Source organism: Oncorhynchus keta, chromosome 36, assembly GCF_023373465.1.
Source record: "Oncorhynchus keta strain PuntledgeMale-10-30-2019 chromosome 36, Oket_V2, whole genome shotgun sequence".
NCBI lineage: Eukaryota > Metazoa > Chordata > Actinopteri > Salmoniformes > Salmonidae > Oncorhynchus > Oncorhynchus keta.
The window spans coordinates 17,344,611-17,366,887 of record NC_068456.1 but is presented as its reverse complement, the minus strand read 5'-3'; the positions used below and the strand labels follow the sequence as shown (position 1 = coordinate 17,366,887).

The 22,277-nt window shown below is 38.9% G+C and overlaps 1 protein-coding gene across 3 annotated transcripts in view; it reads right to left on the bottom strand.

Moving 5' to 3' along the window:
- Positions 1-7,554: 7,554 nt before the first annotated feature.
- The window catches only part of LOC118369727 (SH3 and PX domain-containing protein 2A-like), a 116,844-nt gene continuing 102,121 nt past the window's right edge, over positions 7,555-22,277 (bottom strand). For all 3 annotated transcript variants that reach the window (XM_035754374.2, XM_035754370.2, XM_035754371.2), the window contains 2 exons: positions 11,879-11,998; positions 7,555-11,764 (listed from right to left, as the gene is read on the bottom strand). In XM_035754374.2, the coding sequence (XP_035610267.1) occupies positions 9,839-11,764; positions 11,879-11,998 (2,046 nt within the window). In that variant the 3' untranslated portion in view covers positions 7,555-9,838. The remainder of the gene's footprint in view (positions 11,765-11,878; positions 11,999-22,277) is intronic.

Sequence of the window (22,277 nt, the reverse complement as noted above, 5' to 3'; positions counted from 1 at the left end):
TTAAAAGGGTTGTTGGGGTCAGAATGAGGTCGAACCATCAAATAATTGTCTTACACGTTATGTTTACAGAATTTCCATGTGGGCGAGGATATTGGAAATTGAATCAAAGCCTATTGGATGACAACTTGTTTTTAACCAGGACAGAAGAATTCATGACAGATTTTTTCCGACATAAAATAGGTACAGCAGATCCCCTTACTGTACACTTTTAAATGTGCCTTTAGAGGCAATGCAATTCAATAATTCAAACAAAAGCAATTTAGGTCAAAAGAGTTCATATTAGAGGGTCTAACAGTACAGATAGATAGCAATACAAACTGTACCATAGAGGCACCAAATAAGTTAGAGGAAAAACAAAAATAACTGGAGGAACATATTCAAAAATATTACTTGTAATTAATATATTATAAAAATAAAGTGAACTGGATGGAATATATACATAGAAATGCTATCAAAAATAATTTACATGATTCACCAAATGTTATTTTGAAAGCGGAAGCAAAGTACTTTAAGTTTATGTTTTCATTTCAGTCTCCTCCATCTCCACTAACCAAGTGAATTGCAAGGATTTTTATTCATTGTAAAATTAACAGCTGTACAGAAAGACTCATGTGAAGGTAAAATTACAGAGGAACTTATTGATGCAATTAAAGCCTTTATGTCCGGGAAAACTCCAGGGCTGTATGGCATACCAGTTGAGGTATGTCAGACCTTTTCCAATGTACTCAAAAACCGTTATTTGAATGTTTTAACCACTCCTACAAAAAGGGTAGATTATCAGATACTCAACAAGAAGCTGTTATTTCACTATTACTGAAACAGGACCCAGGTGGTAAATATAAAGTTATTGTCCATAAAAAAAACTGACGGCCTTTTATACTTCAGTGTCAGATATTATTCATCCTAATAAGACAGATTTCTTACATGGACGATGCATTGGAGATAATATAAGACAAGTACTGGAAATAATAGAACATTATGAAAAATCTGTGAAACCAGGGATGGTATTCATGGCTGAATTTGAAAAGGCCTTTGATAAAGCATGACTGGAATTTATATATACATCTTAATGCCTGGAATATTTTTATTTGGGATAATCTCTTATAAAATGGGTTAAAGATATGTATAGTAACAATAGGTGTAAAATAATAAATAATGGCTACTTCTCAAAAGTATTAAACTGTCAAGAAGAGTAAAACAAGGTTGTCCAATATTGGTATATCTATTTATTATGGCCATCGAAATGTTAGCTATTGAAATCAGACCCAACAATAATATCAATGGGATCTAGGGATTAAAAACAATGTACGCTGATGATTCATGCATCTTATTAATCCACAATTTGTATCCCTCCATAGCCTCATAGAGGATCTAGATAATTTGTGTAACCTCTGGATAACAACCAAATTATGATGTGTACAACTTTTACATTACCGTGTAGTTGACCAATAAAATGGCTTGACGGTGAAGTGGACATACTGGTATTCATATCCCGGAGGAAGCGATGGTCTCACTAGAATACATTTTAATAGAAAGTTAGCAAAAATAGATAATATCTTGCTACCATGGAAAGGAAAATACCTGTCTATTTGTGGAGGAAAAAAATCTCCCTGATTAACTTTAGTCATATCCCAGTTAATCTATTTGCTTATGGCCAGCCAGACAAAATTAAACGGGCCTATTTATATAATGAATATGAATTCGGATAGCAGACATGACTGAATACTAAAACATTAGATCTCTCACTAAAGGCTTCAGTCATACAAAATCTATACTTACGCTATCGTTCAAAAGATTGGGGTCACTTAGAAATGTCCCTGTTTTTGAAAGGAAATCACATTTTCTGTCCATTAAAATAACAACAAATTGATCAGAAATACAGTGTAGACATTGTTAATATTGTAAATTACTATTGTACCTGGAAACGGCAGATTTGTAAGTACAGTATGTAAAAAATAACCTCACCAATGACAATTTTCTTGCATTTTAAACAGAACTGCCAGATGACCTCCTGAGGGAGGAACGCAATGTGTGTTCACCCATGAACAGGGACTGGCCATTGTCAATCTAGTGTTGGCAAACAACTGTCACACCCTGATCTGTTTCACCTGTCCTCACTATTGTCTCCACCCCCTCCAGGTGTCGATTGTTTTCCCCAGTGTATTTATCCCTGTGTTTCCTGTCTCTCTGTGCTAGTTCGTCTTGTATGTCCAAGCCTATCAGCGGGTTTTCCCGTTTTCCTGCTTTGCCTTTACTCCTTTTTCTAGTCCTCCCGGGTTTAGACCCTTGCCTGTTCTGGACTCTGTTACCCGCCTGCCTGACCATTCTGCCTGCCTTGACCTCGAGCCTGCCTGTCACTCTGTACCTCCTGAACTCTGATCTGGTTATGACCTTTTTCCTCTCCACGACCATTCTCTTGCCTATTCCTTTTGGATTTATTAAACATCTTAAACTCCAACTATCTGCCTCCTGTGTCTGCATTTGGGTCTCGCCTAGTGTCATGATAACAGCACCACCCACCTACATCTACGAGAGAAAATCCTCACAGATCACACAACATTCCACAATATCAACCACGTCAGTATGTCAACACCAACTTACAATGAAGCAGCTGTACAGGGTTCCATTTGAGAGGAACAGTGTTAGAGTCAAAGACCTTCGCTATGACTATGTGCAAGTAAGTGTCACTGTACTATACAGTGATGGCAGTAGATTGTGTCCTATTGGCACTGCATAGATTAAGACAAAGCAGTAAGTGACCTAAGGTGCCCGCATTCTGGAGTGGGGGTTGGTGTCGTCTGTGGGGACACCTGCCTTGCCTGTAGCTTGTAGTTTTGACTGAATGTTGCCCCCTTTACTCCCCATTTCTCAATCCGATTGAGGAATACTTTTCGGCTTGGCGTTGGAATGTGTATGAACGCCAACCACATGCCCGCCTGCCTCTTCAAGCATGGGAAGAGGCACGCAGAGACAATGAGGTGGGGTCAGTCCAGGGTTAGATACAGCACACAAGGCAATATTTTCCCCGTTGCCTCGTCAGGGATGACATTGCTCGTGATGTGGATGAGGTGATGTGGCCAGACCCTACAGAATGAGGGATCCATAAAACATCCACCCCATCCCTTACAATACTATTTTTTTTGTTTGCCATTGCACTGTAATTCTACTTTTCTTCATTTTTTGTTGTTGTTAAAAACCAGCAATGACAAACAAATAAGCTATATATTTTTCTGATGCCTTTCTATTTTTATGTTCATTGAAATGTGAGTAGATGTACTGTACTGGAATAATCTTTCAGAAGTCAGTATGAGACAATTAAAAAGGTATGCAAAGTACTAAAGACAGCAGTGTTTTGTATGAAGTACATCAGTGTGTTGCTGCTTTGAAAGAGTAATTCAAATGATGGATGTGTATCATTTTGTTGCAAAAATGACCAAAATTGAGCATTGTGATAAAGTATACCAGTTTAATTTAAGGCCCATAAAATTGACAGATGTGCCATACAGATTGCAACAATAGTTGGGGACAGATTTTCCATGTAACGATTCCATGGCACATTGTTTATGAACTGATATAAAAAAAACAATGCTGGATTAAAAACCTAGTTTTTCCATTTGAATTATTATACAAAATCTTGCAACCAATAGAATGTTATATATATGTTATATATATGTTTTATATATATATATATATATATATATATATATATATATATATATATAGGGGATACAACCATCCCAGCTCTGCAGATTAATGAAGAATTATTAGATCATTTGTTTTGGTACTGTCCATATGTAGCTTCTTTTTGGTCGCAGGTTCTGAATGGCTGAAGAATTGCAACATTTACCTGCAATTAACTGCAAACAGCACTGCTGGGTGATCTGAAAAGTCATAGTGAATCAATATATAATATAATAATACACTTAGAATTTTTTTGGTTCAATTTACAATCTGTAGAAACTATGAGAATAGAAAGGTTCAGAACTTTTGTGAAACATCAGCACAGTTGAAAAATATAATGCAAATATGCATCAAAACTGCATGGTCTTCAGAGATAGATGGGAGGGGTTGAGGGTAGTTGATGGATGGGACTAAAAACAAACAAAACATAACTAATGGAAAATGTACCTTGGTCGTAAAATGTATATAGGATGTATAAGCTGGAAGTAGAAGCCTAAGTGTTGTCTATTAGTTTACTCCAATTAGGGGAGTGGTGGTAGGGTTAGAGGAAAATAAAGGAAAATATGTATATTTTTAAATATATATAATATGGGGGATTGGAAATGATGCAGACAATTACATTGATGGAAGCAATAATCTATTTGCAATTTTAAAGCTGATCCACCCTTAAAAATATATAAATGAAAAAGACTCACAAATGGGCTTCTACAATGTAGAAGGAGTGTGAATACTTATGTAAATAAGATACTTCTGTACTTAATTTTCAATAAATTTGCAAACACTTCTAAAATCGTGTTTTCACAAAGTCATTATGGGGTATTGTGTGTATATGGGTGAGAAAAAAATCAATTTAACTTTGAATTCAGGCTGTAACACAACAAAATGTGGAATAAATTAAGGGGTATGAAAACTTTGTGAAGGCAGTGTATGTATTGAGTGCACTCTACGATGGAGAGGAGTGTTATTAGTGTTCAATATGTACACCTCAATCAGCAATATTAGAGCAATTCCTCAAAAATACAAACAACCCACTGGGCACACACTGGTTGAATCAACATTGTTTCCCACATAATTTCAATTAAATCACGTTGAACCAACCATAAAATAGATGTTGAATTGACATTTGTGCCCAACCATAGGCCTACTTACTATTTAACACAACCATGCTGCACGTAGTATTCTGGTCTTCAGTCTGTGCATGTGAAAAACAAAGCACAGGGCTACAGGCATAACTCACATAGTCTGTTTAGAGCGGAGGCATGTAGGCCTGGCCAGAGTGAACATCATCTGTTATTTACTATCCTGCCTTAGCTGGGCTGGCTGCACAAGTGTTTTATACTGCAGTCTAATACGCACAAATACAGTCTGTGACGGCTGGACATGAAACAGGCAGAGGCAGCCATTGCTAATGGACAAGTTTCTCAGAAGTGAAGGGAGACGCACAGCCACCGTGTGTAAAAATGACATGGAACACAGTATATATCTCACTGGTGTGTACACAGACTTTCCATGTAGACCTCTGAGTGAACCTGGGCCTCATTCAAACTGCCGGTAAGTTAAGAAGTTTGGCAGCAGACATTTTAAACGTATACTGATTCCTCCCACCCTGTTGGGTACGGTTGTTGGGGAATGAATGTAAAAGTAAACTGATTTGATAATGACTCACTATCAAACACTTGTCAAAGTTGTGCACTGTTGGTTCAATGTAATTGTTGGACACTTGAGCTTCAAAAGTCTAGTGGTAGTCACCAAAGGTGTATTTCAATTGGCATGTACTTGTCTGGTAAGTAAATCTGTTGTCTATTTCAGATCCATGCTTTTTTCTTGAAAATAAAGGAGAGCCGCACACTCTAGGAGCTCAGATGCAAAAATGTAATGTTCAACATTTCGACAGACAAGCCGTCTTCATCACCCTGATGAAGACAGCTTGTCTGTCGAAACGTTGGACATTACATTTTTCCATCTGAGCTCCTAGAGTGTGCGGCTCTCCTTTATGTTCAAGTGTTCCACTATGCTAGCCAGCACCTCACCTAAATAGGTGTTTCTTTCTCTTCTAGACCATGCTTTATTCTTAAAATAATACCAATTTAAATTCTGTATCTTACTCTAATGGCATAGTGTTGACGTAAGGACTTGATAGTTGAAGGCCCTGTTCAGTCAAAAATGTGATTTTCCTGTGTTTTATATATATTTCAACACTATGAGGTTAGAATAATACTGTGAAATTATGATAATGCCCTTTTAGTTTAAGAGCTGTTTGAAAAGACCACCTGAAATTTCAGCCTGTTTTGGTGGGATGGAGTTTTGGCATGTCTTGTGACATCACAGACAGTAAATTAGTTAATAGACCAATAACAGTTCTAAACCTCTCTGCCAATAACAGCTAGTTTTCAGTTTTCCCCTCCCCACTCCCAGACAGTCCTAGAAAAATTATTGCTTGATAATTTGTTCTTTGCTAACAAGCTATTTATGTTTCTTTTAACCATTTAACCATTTAAAATGTAAAATAATCACTGTAAGGTACTTAATTGTTACCCATAAATGATTTGATAAAAACGGCTACACTGGACCTTTATGTTTGGGCTGAGCTGTTCTGGAGTGCTCATACTGCCCCCTTGAGGATATGGGATCATAACACTCCACCAGGTTTACTTTGCCTGTGGCGGTATTAGGTATTATATTAGGCCATAAAGCTTGTTCTCCTTCTTTTTAAATAGTGAACCAACATGTTTTCAGCACTTCTATTTCCAAGAGTTATCATGGGTCTTTCGTCTCTCTGCAGAAGACATATGTTTGGAACATCGAAATCTTATCGGCACGTAAGTATTGTGAAATCGTATTGTGGGGTCCTTTGCAATTCCCGGCCCTAGTTACAGCACTGCACACACATCAACCAGATCAGACAGCCATAACTCACTGCTAAGCTGAGGAGTATAGCCTGAGGTTCCCAGTGGAAGGAATGGCCCAATGGGGAGAACATATTTCACAGGAAAAGCCTATTGGTTGTAAATATTGTCATGTTTGAGACAAGAACTTGCCAATACAGCATAACATACTGTCTGACATAGTGAACTTCAATGGCTATTTATACACTAGGAGCTAAACAGTAACCAGACAAACGTGCACTTAATCCATATTGGGCCATTGGGTAAATAGCCATTACGGTAAAGCCAAATCTAAATGTGCTGAGTCAGCAGAGGCTTTATATTAACTATCATTGTTACAAAAGTAATGTACCGACATCGTAATAATTACGTATAACCTCAATCAGTTCTTAGATAGCAAAGGAAGGATTTATATTATATTGTACAAAACTTTGCCTGAAGTAACTGCAATTTTATAAATGCAAAGTCAATCTGCAAATTTTCTCAATATGTAACAAAATGGTTAACATGTGTTACAAATACACACTGTAAACATATGTTTACAAATGGCAAAACCAACACAATAACTGAATACATGAGGCTTCACTGATTGCTAACACACTTGCATTCTCTCCATTTTAGAATGTTTTAGAAACGTTATAATTTTTTAATTAAAAATGTATCCATATAAATTCTTTGTTTTTATACAAATACATTTTTTTTATTGACAATATTTATCTTGTCCAGTAAGATGTTGTATGTATTGTAGTATAGACTGTAATGCACAAGAGGGTGCTCTTGGTCAGATTCTTGCAGGAAAATCCCCTTTACTGCTGTGAATCATAACAGTGTCATTACCCAATCTGTTGCATCTGCTTCACTGCTTTGAATTATGCGTTAAGGTTTAAGGCACTTTAGTTTGCTTTATGCCTGAGCTGTTGCATACCTTGAATTATACAAGTTGCAGAAATTGAAGGAATCATCAATAATTCTGTAAAACAATGTGGAATCTGGTAATGCAGAAAGTGCATTTATTCACAAAAACACACTTAATTCATCATTATTTTTGTTTTACATGTAATCATAAAATGAAAATTTTCTCTGCTGAATAATATAAATACAATTTCTGCAATGTAGCAGGCTATAAAACTAATGTTAGATACAATACTGTCCAGCAAACAATGACAAAGGAAATATTAATGGGACATCAAGCTGGCAAAAGAGGATCCTTCACTAGAACCATATTTCAACAGTCTTGAACATCAGCCGTAGCAGGTCCAGATTCATTAACAGAATTTGAGAATTTAATGCTTGGGCAAAAAAGTATGTAATGTGACCTATAAATTGATAAGTCAAAGTTTTGTATACCACAGGGTAAGATTAACTCAATGTAACTAGATATTACTTAATTAGAAGGAATTTATTAGGGAATTTGAAATACTTGAAACAAAGTTATGTAGCTAGAATAGACGACATGTTCAAAGATTAAAATTAATACTGCACAGCAATATTAAGAGTATACATTTTTATATGCTGAATGTTCCTCCTTTTTCAAAGGGGCATGAGTATCAAGTCTTTCCAGATATGAGTAGCACCAGATGGGTCATTGTTTATGTATTTGCACTGCTGTCTGCAAGCCCCTTGTGGGATAAAAATAGGTATTGAATTCATTTGCAATGAGTTCTCTCTCAGATAAAAATCACAATTTAATTTCAATTCCTATTCTACACATCCCTGGGGTTTAGTTTTGAAAGCAAATGAAAAGCCTCAATTCCAATATTCCTCAAGTCAAATATTCCTTCCTCTTAAATGGAATAATGGAAATGCATAAGCAGCTCATCACTTTTTTTGTTTACAACCTAGCGAACACCTTCAAAGGTCAAGTTCAATGTGAAAACAAAACTTCAAATTTGATTCAAAAGAACTAAACAAATCATAACCATTTGGTATCGGTCTTTTATTTTATTCTAAATATGATCAAATGGACAAATGGAGCCATGGGAGAAATCTGTTGATAGAAAACATCAAAATTTACTAGAAGAAGACGATTCTAGAGAGCGCAAAAAATAGCTGATTTACCACTCCTTCAAATAGGCTGAACTATATTGTGTCACAAGACCAGAGCAGAAATACACTTCTAAGCAGGTGAAGGATACATACTGTATGTATAAGACATTAGCTAGAGTGTCATCAAGAAAATCATGAAACATTCATAAAGATTTACAGCTACAGTCTGCAACTTGGGAAGCTGTTTAATTGTTATTAAAATTCTTCATATTTACCCATTGATTATTGAAGAATATACTTATAAATGCCTCGTGAGCTACAGCACATGTCTCAAAATCTCCCTAGCCTTATCCTTTAGCTGTATACCAAAACAGGTGGCAGGGACCCCATAAAAAAATTGCAGACTGTAGCTTTAAGAGATTTCAAATGACTTACATACTGTTATAAATGGACAGAATATACACTTTACAACAAGATGACATACACACAAAGCTATATAAAAGTATTACATAAAATATACATTAAGCTTCACCAAAAATGTTACGTAAAAACATGCACAGGACATTCTGCAGATGGCATTTAACATATGAGAAGGTGTAGCAACAGATCTTTTAAACACAACATACAAAACATTTTAAGAGAAATGTTTACTTAAAATGTGCCCAAGGCTTGGTCAGTATAGAAACCTTTTAACCATGCAAAAAGCTTTCAAAAGTAAATGTTTTATGATCAAATGTCATCAGAAGTGAGTCATGTTTTGCCCATTGGAAATCATTAAGTAAGTAATGTTATCATATTACAAACCCTCTCTCGTTGTTATAAAGGATCATTATCAGCCAAAGCTGTCCAAAGCTCCTCTTCTCGTGTCCAAGTCCCATTATTCTTCCATTTTGGATTAAAAAGCATGTTTCATCAAATCAACCACTTTTGTTGTTTAATTATTCCGTTTAATATAGTTGACCTTCTGCTGATTTTAATGCCAAAGGTATTTGTTCTGTCCACTCGGCTGTCTGTGAATATATAAAAATCCTGTCTAATAATTGCAAAATGAAGTGCTTTATCTGTCACTAGATGAGAGTAATAAAATGGCAAGAAATGACATGCCAGGATAGGTTGGCCACCCTCAGTTTAGAAAATACAAAGGATGCCACTTAGATTATGCATGGTCTCTTCTGATTTCCATCTATAAAATGTAAAAAAGCAGTGTCTTCTTTCCATTTCCACTGTCTTCCATGGTCTCTGACCTTGACGACCTGATTGCACATGCACTGAACAGAAGCGTGATACTAGTTCTTCCTTTCCAGGTAGTTCGAGGGGACCCAGCCTTTCCGAGGTCGACTTCCATCCAGGATCTGGCAGTACCACCACCCATTAGGGTTCCTCTCCAGAACCTCCAGAATTGTTCCTTCAGGGAAACCCATGGTCTCCTCATCACCATGGTAATCCGCTATGGAGACATACACCTCACGGAGGTTGTTGTGGATGAGGTGGGGTTTGGGTTTTACAGTGGATACAGGTAGACCGTTCCTCAGAGACCCAAGGCCCAGTGATTCGGAGCTGCCCGTGCCGGGTCTGTTCCGGTTCGCCATGTTACCGTTTGGCGCTGGGGTTGTACCAAAGGAAGCATTGCGGCGCACGGTGGGACTAGAGCGTGGGTGGTCGGTGGAGTTGAGTGACTCACCTCTCCTAAGGGAGCCGACTGGGTTTGGGCCGTCGATGATCGGCCCGGAGATGAAGACAGACTGAGGCCTGACCACCTGTTGTTGTTTCGTACCATTCCTCTGCTTATGCAAGCTGTTGAACAGGTCAAAGGGCTTGGAGAGCCCCCCGGGGGGTTTGGAGGGAATGGGAGGTGTGCTCCTCTTCAGGCTCTGGTTGATGTTGTTTAGAGCCTGGACCCTCTGCTCATTCTTCTCCAGGCTGTTGGACTTGCTCAGGCTGCCTGGCTTAGTGGGGGTGCCATCGGACTCTGACCCAGCTGTGTCGTCCAGCTGCCTGACAGGCTCCAGGTAGTAGGTTGGAGCCCAGCCCTCAGTGTCGCCCCAACGGACGTACCACCAGCCGCTTTCCTGCTTCTCCAGCACCTCCACTTCCACCCCGGCAGGGAAGCTCATCTCTGAGTTCTGGACCTTCTCATAGGTGTCTGTGGTGCGGTAAAAGCTGCAGCCCTCGTCTGAGTCTCCACGGCTGCCTTTAGAGTAGATGGAGGAGAGGTCAGAGGTGCTGTGGGAAGACACAGAGTCCTCAGAGGAGATGACAGAGGCTGTTTCAAAGTCTTCTCCTCTGGAGCCCTTCTTCAGCTGGCTTGTAGGCCTCAGCTGTCTCCGGAGGCTGCTGATGTCCATCTTCTCTGCACTGGAGGCCTTGGCCACCTGGGGCTTAGGCCTGACCACTGGCTTAGGTTTGGTGGATGACTTGGTGGAACCCATTTTGTGTTCCTCTTTGTCCTTCTTGGACCTGGACTGCTTGGATAGATCTGGGATGGACTCTGTGGAAGCAGGTTTGGGGCTGGACTCCCCAGCCTCTGCTTTGGTTCGAGAATGGGACTGGCTTCCGTTCAGCTCCAGCTGGATATTCTTCCCTTTTCTCCTTGCCCCCAACGTGGAGTGAGAGTTTTCAGCCTTGCAAGTCTCCAACGGGGCGCTCGTCTTCGGGGAATCCGAGTCGCCACTGGATTGTGCATCAGGCTTCTCTCTGAAAGGCCTGAAGCCGTCATTCTCATAGATACACTCCTCTCCCTCAGGCTCCTCCTCTTCCTGACCCACGTCCTCTGATGACTCGCCCATCTTGAAGGAGGCGCTGTGGAGAGAAGAGACCGGAGACAACTTGGTGGACAGATGAGAGCCTTTACCTGAGGAGTCATCCTCATTCTTCCCATCCACCGAGGACCCATCTGTCCTGAGAAACTCAAACTCTGACTCCAGATCAAACCCAATGGCAGGAATGTCATATTCTGGCTCCTCGTACACAGGCCTCCCGGGAGATACAGGGGACTCTGGAGCCTCGGACCCGGGGCTGCTGGGAGGGGCGGTCTCCTCAGAGTCCTGCTTCTTGACGGGCGGGGCTGGGGGTGGGACTTTGGGGCGGCTCAGAGTGCTGGTTCTGCGGTTTAGGTTGGGTTTCTTTCGTTTGTCGATGTAGGAGCAGGGAGCCCACCCCTCTTTCTCCCCGATTTGGACATACCACCAGCCACCAGAGTTCTTTTCGATCACCTACAGGACAGAACAGAGAGAATAGATGGGGAGAAATGAACTACATGCAGTATCTGTTAATTTCAATAATTTACCTGAACAATAAAAAAAACAATTAACATGAAAAAAGCTTACCTCTGCTTTCTGCCCTCCATTAAAACTAATGCCATCAGAAATGACAGACTGGAACTCTGCAATGGTGTAGTACTCTGCTTCAACAGTAGGGGGCTCTGGTGGTGAGGGTAAATTGGATCCCTGAGTGGAAAAAATGTCAGGCATTATGAATATGGCACAGCTGATACTGTTAACAATAGAACCGCCAGGCCGTTGAGCCTATAAGTACCCACTACGGAACCCTGAGAATGTTGCCGGGCGTCACCTTTAGCATACGCATCAGATGCATATCAACGCACGAGGTGCGCAAACATAAGCACCCTTGCTTGATAAATAGTTCTTAAACAACTGTAAATCATGAATTGCATGAATACATATTTGTGGAAATAAATCCATGTAAATATATAAAAACAGTTATTTATTTAGATAGAATATCATTTACTCTGTTCTGTGTAATTCTACAAAGTCCTAGTTAACAACATAGGCCAAAAGCTAATTTGGAACACTGTGAGCCAATGATGCATCAACACTCGAACAGTCTAATAAATGCATTTCATATATGCTATCAGAGGAATAATAATTTGGTTGTGTTTATAAAGGTCTTAGGTAACATTAGAATACTAAAAAATTATTATTTCAAAGAAGATAATAGCATTTTCATTAGTTTATGTTACTTTCATTAGAGTTTATGAACGCTAGAGCTCTGTCAGAGTGACCATCGGGTTCTTGGTCATCTCCCTGACCAAGGCCCTTGCTGGGGGACCTTGAATGCTTGCTACCCATTCCCCAATTCTGTCTCTGAGCTCTACGGACAATTATTTCGACCTCATGGCTTGGTTTTTTGCTCTGACATGCACTGTCAACTGTGGGACCTTATATAGACAGGTGTGTGCCTTTCCAAATCATGTCCAATCAATTGAATATACCACAGGTGGACACTAGTCAAGTTGTAGAAACATCTCAAGAATGATCAATGGAAACAGGATGCACCTGAGCTCAACTTCGATTCTCATAGCAAAGGGTCTGAATATCTATGTAAATAAGGTTTTTCTGTTTTGTATTTGTTTTTATACATTTGCAAACATTTCTAACAATCTGTTTTCGTTTTGTCGTTGTTTGGTATTTTTTTGTATTTTATTAGGATCCCCATTAGCTGTTGCAAAATCAGCAGCTACTCTTCCTGGGGTCCACACAAAACACAATACAGAATGACATAATAGAGAACATCAACAGACAAGAAGGGCTCAAAAACAGAAATACCATATATTTTTTAAAGGCACACGTAGCCTACATATCAATGCATACACACAAACTATTTAGGTCAAATAGGGTAGAGGCATTTTGCCGCGAGGTGTTGCTTTATCTGTTTTGAGATTGAAGGAAGTTCCATGCAATTAGGGCTCTATATGATACTGTATGCTTTCTTGAATTTGTTCTGGATTTGGGGAATGTGAAAAGACCCCTGGTGGCATGTCTGGTGGGATAAGCGTGTGTGTCAGAGCTGTGTGTAAGTTGACTATGCAAACAATTTGGGATTTTCAACAGATTAATGTTTCTTATAAAAAGAAGAAGTGATGCAGTCAGTCTCTCCTAAACTAAACTCTTAGCCAAAAGAGACTGACATGCATAGTATTTACATCAGCCCTCTGATTACAATTAAGAGCTAAATGTGCCACTCTGTTTTTGGCCAGCTGCAGCTTCACGAGGTCTTTCTTTGCAGCACTGGACCACACGACTGGACAATAATCAAGATTAGACTAAACTAGAGCCTGCAGAACTTGCTTCTTGGAGTGTGGTGTCAAAAAACCAGAGCATCTCTTTATTATGGCAAGACAACTCCCCATTTTTACAACCATTGAATCTATATGTTTTGACCATGACAGTTTACAATCTAAAGTAACACCAAGAAATTTAGTCTCCTCAACTTGTTCAACAGCCACTCCATTCATTACCAGATTCAGCTGAGGTCTAGAGCTTAAGGAATGATTTGTACCAAATACAATGCTCTTAGTTTTAGAGATGTTCAGTACCAGTTTATTACTGGCTACCCATTCCAAAACATACTGCAACTCTTTGTTAAGGGTTTCAGTGATTTTATTAGCTGCAGTTGCTCATGCAAATATGGTTGAATCATCAGCATACATGGACACACATGTTTTGTTTAATGCCAGTGGCAGGCCATTGGTAAAAGTAGAAAAGAATAGAGGGCCTAGAGAGCTGCCCTGCGGTACACCACACTTTACATGTTTGATATTAGAGAAGCTTCCATTAAAGAAAACTCTATGAGTTCTATTATATAGATTGCCATGTCATGAATTCAGAGCTGAGGTTGAAAAGCCATGACACATTCACTACCTTTCAAAAGTTTGGGGTCACATAGAAATGTCCTTGTTTTTGAAAGAAAAGCTAATTTTTTGGACATTAAAATAACATCATATTGATCAGAAATACTGTGTAGACAGTGTTAATGTTGTAAATGACTATTGTAGCTGGAAACAGCAGATTTTTTATGGAATATTTACATAGGCTGTTTTCGTTTTGTCGTTGTTTGGTATTTTTTTGTATTTTATTAGGATCCCCATTAGCTGTTGCAAAATCAGCAGCTACTCTTCCTGGGGTCCACACAAAACACAATACAGAATGACATAATAGAGAACATCAACAGACAAGAAGAGGTCAAAAACAGAAATACCATATATTTTTTAAAGGCACACGTAGCCTACATATCAATGCATACACACAAACTATTTAGGTCATATAGGGTAGAGGCCCATTATCAGCAACCATAAATCCTGTGTTCCAATGGCACATTGTGTTAGCTAATCCAAGTTTATCATTTTTAAAGGATAATTGATCTATAGAAAATCATTTTGCAATTATGTTAGCACAGCTGACAACTGTTGTGCTGATTAAAGATGCAATAAAACTGTCCTTCTTAAGACTAGTTGAGTATCTGGAACATCAGTATTTGTGGCTTTGATTACAGACTCAAAACAGTCAGAAACAAAGACCTTTCTTCTGGAACTCGTCAGTCTATTCTTGTTCTGAGAAATGAAGGCTATTCCATGCGAGAAATTGCCAAGAAACTGAAGATCTCGTACATTAAATAGTACCCGCAAAACACAAGTCTCAATGTCAACAGCGAAGAGGCGACTCCGGGAAGTTGGCCTTCTAGGCAGACTTGCAAAGAAAAAGCCATATCTCAGACTGGCCAATAAAATTAACAGATTAAGATGTGCAAAATAACACAGACACTGGACAGAGGAACTCTAGAAGGCCAGCATCCCGGAGTCGCCTCTTCACTGTTGACGTTGAGACTGGTGTTTTGCGGATACTATTTAATTAAGCTGCCAATTGAGGATTTGTGAGGCGTCTGTTTCTAAAAGTAGACACTCAAATGTACTTGTCCTCTTTCTCAGTTGTGCACTGGGGCCTCCCACTCCTCTTTCTATTCTGGTTAGACCCAGTTTGCTCTGTTCTGTGAAGGGAGTTTTTTTCAACAACAGGTTATGCTCAATAATATCAAAAGCTGCACTGAAATCTAATAGTACAGCTCCCACAATCTTCTTATTATCAATTTCTTTCAACCAATCATCAGTCATTTGTGTCAGTGCTGTACATGCTGCGTGCCCTTCTCTATAAGCATGCTGAAAGTCGGTTAATTTGTTTACAGAGAAATAGTATTGTATTTGGCCAAACACATTTTTTTCCAACAGTTTGCTAAGAGCTGGCAGCAAGCTTATATGTCTGCTGTTAGAACCAGAAAAGGACGCTTTACCACTCTTGGGTAGCGGAATTACTTTAGCTTCCCTCCAGGCCTGAGGACAAATACTTCCCCCTAGGCTCAGATTAAAAATATGACATATGAGTGGTTATAGAGTCAGCTACCATCCTCAGTAGCTTTCCATCTAAGTAGTCAATTCCAGGATGTTTGTCATTATCGATCGATAACAATAATTTTTCCACCTCTCCCACACTAACTTTACAAAATTCAAACTTGCAATGTTTTTCTTTCATTATTTGTTATTTTATGAATGAATACAATCTCACACTGTTCGTTGTTGGCATTTCCTGCCTAAGTTTGCCCACTTTGCCAATGAATTAGTCATTAAAATAATTGCCAACATCAAATGATTTCGTGATGAATCTGATTCTATGAAAGATGGAGTTGAATTTGTCTTTCTGCCCATAATTTAATTTAAACTATTCTGAAGTTTTCATATCATTGGCTTCATAATACAGTTTTTTCTTCTTTTTGTTGAATTTAGTCACATAATTTCTCAATTTGCAGTAAGTAAGCCTGTCAGATGTGCAGCCAGACATATTATTCACTCCTACTGCCCCATCTCTTTCAACCATAGTTTTTCAATTCCTCAGAAATCCATGGAGCCTTAACAGTTCTATCAGTCAGTTTCTTAACAGGTGCATGTTTATCAATAGTTGGAAGAAGCAATTTCAGAAATTCATTAAGTGCAGCAGCGTCTAGATGCTCCTCACTAATCACATCAGACCAACAAATATTTTTAACATCATCCACATAAGAGTCACAGCAAAATATTTTGTATGATCTCTTAAACACTATTTTAGGCCCAGCTGTTGGATCTTTGGCTTTCCTGGATATAGCCACTATATTGTGATCACTGCATCCAATGGGTACGGATACAGCTTTAGAACAAAGTGCTACAGTATTAGTAAAAATGTGATCGATACATGTGGATGATCTTGTTCCTGTAGTGTTTGTAAACACCCTGGTAGGTTGATTAATAACCTGAACCAGATTACAAGTACTGGTAACAGTAAGAAGCTTCCTCTTGAGCGGACAGCTTGATGAAAACCAGTCAATATTCAGGTCCCCAACAAAGTAGACCTATCTGTTTCTATCACATACACTGTAAAGCATTTCACATATATTATTTAGATACTGACCGTTATCACTTGGTGGCCTATAGCAACACCCCAAAAGAAAAGGCTTTAGATGAACCTGCAACCACAACACTTCAATAACACTTGACATAAAATCTTCTCTAAGCATTACATGGATATGGCTCTGAATATATACAGCAACACCTCCCCCATAAGCATTGCTGTCTCTTCAATAGATGTTCAATAGATTCAATAGATGCTGTATCATCAAATTAATTATCTAAGTGAGTCTCAGAAATGGCTAATATATGAATGTTATCTGATGTTAGCAAGAACTTGATATCATGAACCTTATTTCTAAGGCCACATACAGTGGGGCAAAAAAGTATTTAGTCAGCCACCAATTGTGCAAGTTCTCCCACTTAAAAAGATGAGAGAGGCCTGTAATGTTCATCATAGATACACTTCAACTATGACAGACAAAATGAGAAACAGTGTGTGAAAACAGTGTGTGAAAACCTTGTGAAGACTTACAGAAAACGTTTGACCTCTGTCATTGCCAACAAAGGGTATATAACAAAGTATTGAGATAAACTTTTGTTATTGACCAAATACTTATTTTCCACCATAATTTGCAAATAAATTCATTAAAAATCCTACAATGTGATTTTCTTTCTAATTGTTTCTGTCATTTTTTAAGTGTACCTATGACGAAAATTACAGGCCTCTCTCATCTTTTTAAGTGGGAGAACTTGCACAATTGGTGGCTGACTAAATACTTTTTTGCCCCACTGTATATTAATATGGGCTATTTTCAACCCTTTCCTGGGGGGCTTATCAGAGATAGACATAGACAAGTTCCTCTCAAGTTCTTGGCTCTTTCCAGAACAGCTACCTTGTCCTTGAACCTCAGGAACCTGACCGCTATTGGCATGGGCCTATCACCTGGGCCGGTGGTGGGTTTTCCAGTCTTGTGGGCGTGCTCCACCTCAATCTTCCTGTGGTCCATCTTCAATTTCTCAGAGATCATTTCCCTCACTTTGTCCTCAGACTCCGTCCAGGTCTCATGGAGATTCTGCAATTCTGTCCACAATCATGTTGTTCCGCCTTGATTGTCCCTCGAGATGGTCTGATTTATCTGTCATTGTTATCCTGGATTCACACATAGAACTGATGTCCTCTCTCAATGACTTACAGATTGCTGTCATCTTGCCGTTCTCCTGTTTCAACTCATTGAGCTGACCCTGGGAGAACTGTAAACTGTTCTTCAGGTCCTGGACCTCTCTGGTCAGCACTAGAGGGTGACCGATTAATCGGCATGGCCGATTAATTAGAGTCAATTTCAAGTTTTCATAACAATCAGCATTTTTGGATGCCGATTATGGCCGATTACATTGCATTCCACGGGGAAACTGCATGGCAGGGTGACCACCTGTTACGCGAGTGCAGCAAGGAGCCGAGGTAAGTTGCTAACGAGCATTAAATTTATCTTATAAAAAACAATCAATCTTCACATAATCACTAGTTAACTACACATGGTTGATGATGTTACTAGGTTAACTAGCTTATCCTGCGTTGCATATAATCAATGCGGTGCCTGTCCCCAGTCCACCTGACCGTGCTGCTGCTCCAGTTTCAACTGTTCTGCCTTATTATTATTCGACCATGCTGGTCATTTATGAACATTTGAACATCTTGGCAATGTTCTGTTATAATCTCCACCCGGCACAGCCAGAAGAGGACAGGCCACCCCACATAGCCTGGTTCCTCTCTAGGTTTCTTCCTAGGTGTTGGCCTTTCTAGGGAGTTTTTCCTAGCCACCGTGCTTCTACACCTGCATTGCTTGCTGTTTGGGGTTTTAGGCTGGGTTTCTGTACAGCACTTTGAGATATCAGCTGATGTACGAAGGGCTATATAAATACATTTGATTTTATTTGATTTGTTAATTTATCATCGAATCACAGCCTACTTCGCCGAACGGGTGATGATTTAACAAAAGCACAATCGTTGCACGAATGTACCTAACCATAAACATCAATGCCTTTCTTAAAATCAATACACAGAAGTATATTTGTTTAAACATGCATATTTAGTTAAAATAAATGAATGTTAGAAGGCTATTAACTAGGGAATTTGAGTCACTTCTCTTGCGTTCAGTGCAAGCAGAGTCAGGGTATATGCAACAGTTTGGACCACCTGGCTCATTGCGAACTAATTTGCCTGAATTTGATGTAATTATGACATAATATTGAAGGTTGTGCAATGTAACAGCAATATTTAGACTTATGGTTGCCACCTGTTCGATAAAATACGGAACCCTTCCGTATTTCACTGAAAGAATAAACATTTTGTTTTCTAAATTATAGTTTCCGGATTTGACCATATTAATGACCTAAGGCTCGTATTTCTGTGTGTTATTATATTATAATTAAGTCTATGATTTGATATTTGATAGAGCAGTCTGACTGAGCGGTGGTAGGCAGCAGCAGGCTCGTAAACATGAATTCAAACAGCACTTTACTGCGATTGCTAGCAGCTCTTCGCAATGCTTGAAACAGAGCGCTGTTTATGACTTCAAGCCTATCAACTCCCGAGATTAGGCTGGCAATACTATAGTGCCTATAAGAACATCCAATAGTCAAAGGTATATGAAATACATATGGTATAGAGAGAAAGTGTCCTATACATTCCTATAATAACTACAACCCAAAACATCTTAACTGGGAATATTGAAGACTCATGTTAAAAGGAACCACCAGCTTTCATATGTTCTCATGTTCTGAGCTTAAACGTAAACTTTTTTACATGGCATATATTGCACTTTAACTTTCTTCTCCAACACTGTGTTTTTACATTATTTAAACCAAATTGAACATGTTTCATTATTTATTTGGGACTAAATGTATTTTATTTATGTATTATATCAAGTTAAAAATATGTTCATGCAGTATCGTTGTAATTATCATTATTACAAATATATATATAAAAAAAAATATATATATATATATATATATAAAAATCGGCCGATTAATCAGTATCTGCTTTTTTGGTCCTCCAATAATCAGTATCAGCATTGAAAAATCAGAATCGGTCGACCTCTAGTCAGGACGTCTATTCTTTTATTTGTAGAATCCACGAGTATTTGGACAAAACACTTGAAGTTATTTTATTGTTGTTGTAACAACTGCTTGTAGGTCTCTTTTTGTTCATTTAAAAGATCCTTCATGTGTAATAGAGACACCACTGTCCTCAACGGTACTCCCTCCGGCTTTGGTCTTTGTCATGGTAGCTAGCAAGTAGGGTTAGTAGGTTACGCTGCTACTCATCGCAGTTCCAGACAGGGAAGGTCACAGAGAAGATTGAAAACAACAAACAGCAGGGATCTAGACAACCACAAACCCGGGACAATCTGCAGTCCTAGCCACAATGGCTAACTGCATCGTGGGCTGCATTTCAGAAAACCCCACTAGCTTGAAATGCAGCTAGCTAGCAGCTAGACTAGCTGCGACGCCAAATAGCTCCTCACACCCGTCCTTGGTCGGCAGATGCCAACTGCATCGCAGGATCCAAACAAAGAAGTTAGCTAGCTACCAATAACTTCCAATATTATATATTACTTTCAAACAACAAACTTTCCAAACAAACAAAACCAAGCTCTTCTGCGTTATGGGGTATTATGTGTAGATTGATGAGGATTTCTTCCCAGCAATTTGCTGCCTCTGACCGCAAGGCACTACAAAGGGTAGTGCGTTTGGCCCAGTACATCACCGGGGCCAAGCTTCCTGCTATCCAGGATCTTTATACCAGGCGGTGTCAGAGGAAGGCCCTAAAAATTGTCAAAGACTCCAGCCACCCTAGTCATAGACCGTTCTCTATGCTACCGCACGGCAAGTGGTACCGGAGGGCCAAGTCAAGGTCCAAGAGGCTTCTAAACAGCTTCTACCCCCAAGCCATAAGACTCCTGAACAGCTAATAAAATGGCTACCCAGACTATTTGCACCCCCCTTCTACATTGCTGCTACTCTCTGTTGTTATTTATGCATAGTCACTTTAATAACTCTACCTACATGTACATATTACCTCAATAACCTCGACACCGGTGCCCTCACACATTGTACCGGAACCCTCTGTATATAGCTCCGTTATTGTTATTTACTGCTGCTCTTTAGTTTTACAAACTTATTATTACACTATTGTCTAGCTAAATTAAATCAACATCTTCACACTCCTTATCATTCAGGCCTAATTTAATTTCAATTGTGAAGTAACTTGCACAATTATTACGATTCATCCATTTGTCATTAATTACATTTCTTAGAGGGTTAAGTTGGAAAAAGGTGTGTAAGAAAATCAGTTAAAAAGGCTTAATACTTTTGTAATTGTGATTTTTTTATTTTTTATTCTGACAAATCAGCAATGTAAAATATATACAAACATTTTGGAAAAGTCAGGGAAGGAGCAGGATGTTGCATTTTTTGGGGGGCATTATTTATTATTTTATATGTCAGTGGGCGTTTGCCTTTGGCGGTTCTAGTGTAAAAAGGAAACAATAACAATTGACCATGCAGTCCATCTTCCAACTTAAGCTAAGGACAGTTGAAGTTGGAATTTGACATACAATTATGTTGGAGTAATTAAAACTTGTTTTTCCACTCCACAAATTTCTTGTTTAACAAACTATAGCAACAGTGTGTGAAAACCTTGTGATGACTTACAGAAAACGTTTGACCTCTGTTATATACCCTTTGTTGGCAATGACAAAGTATTGAGATAAACTTTTGTTATTGACCAAATCCTTATTTTCCACCATAGTTTGCAAATAAATTAATTAAAAATCCTCCTATGTGATTTTCTGGATTTTTTTCTCATTTTGTCTGTCGGAGGCAGGGTAGCCTAGTGGTTAGAGTGTTGGACTAGAAACCGAAAGGTTGCAAATTCAAATCCCCGAGCTGACAAGGTACAAATCTGTCGTTCTGCCCCTGAACAGGCAGTTAACCCACTGTTCCTAGGCTGTCATTGAAAATAAGGATTTGTTCTTAACTGACATGCCAAGTTAAATAAAGGTAAAATAAATTTTAAAGAAAAGTTGAAGTGTACCTATGATGAAAATTACAGGCCTCTCTCATCTTTTTAAGTGGGAGAACCTGCACAATTGGTGGCTGACTAAATACTTTTTTGCCCCAGTGTACATTGTTCATGACAGAATAAATTTTTCCAACAATTATTTACAGACAGAATATTTAACTTATAACTCACTATATCACAATTCCAGTGGGTCAGAAGTTTACATACACCAAGTTGACTGTGCAGCTTGGAAAATTCCAGAAAATGATGTCATGGCTTTGGAAGCTTCTGATAGGCTAATCGACATCATTTGAGTCAATTGGAGGTGTACCTGTGAATGTATTTCAATGCCTACCTTCAAACTCTTTGCTTGACATCATGGGAAAATCAAAAGAAATCAGCCAAGACCTAAAAAAAAGATAGACCTCCACAAGTCTGCTTCATCCTTGGGAAGAATTTCCAAACACCTGAAGGTACCACGTTCATCTGTACA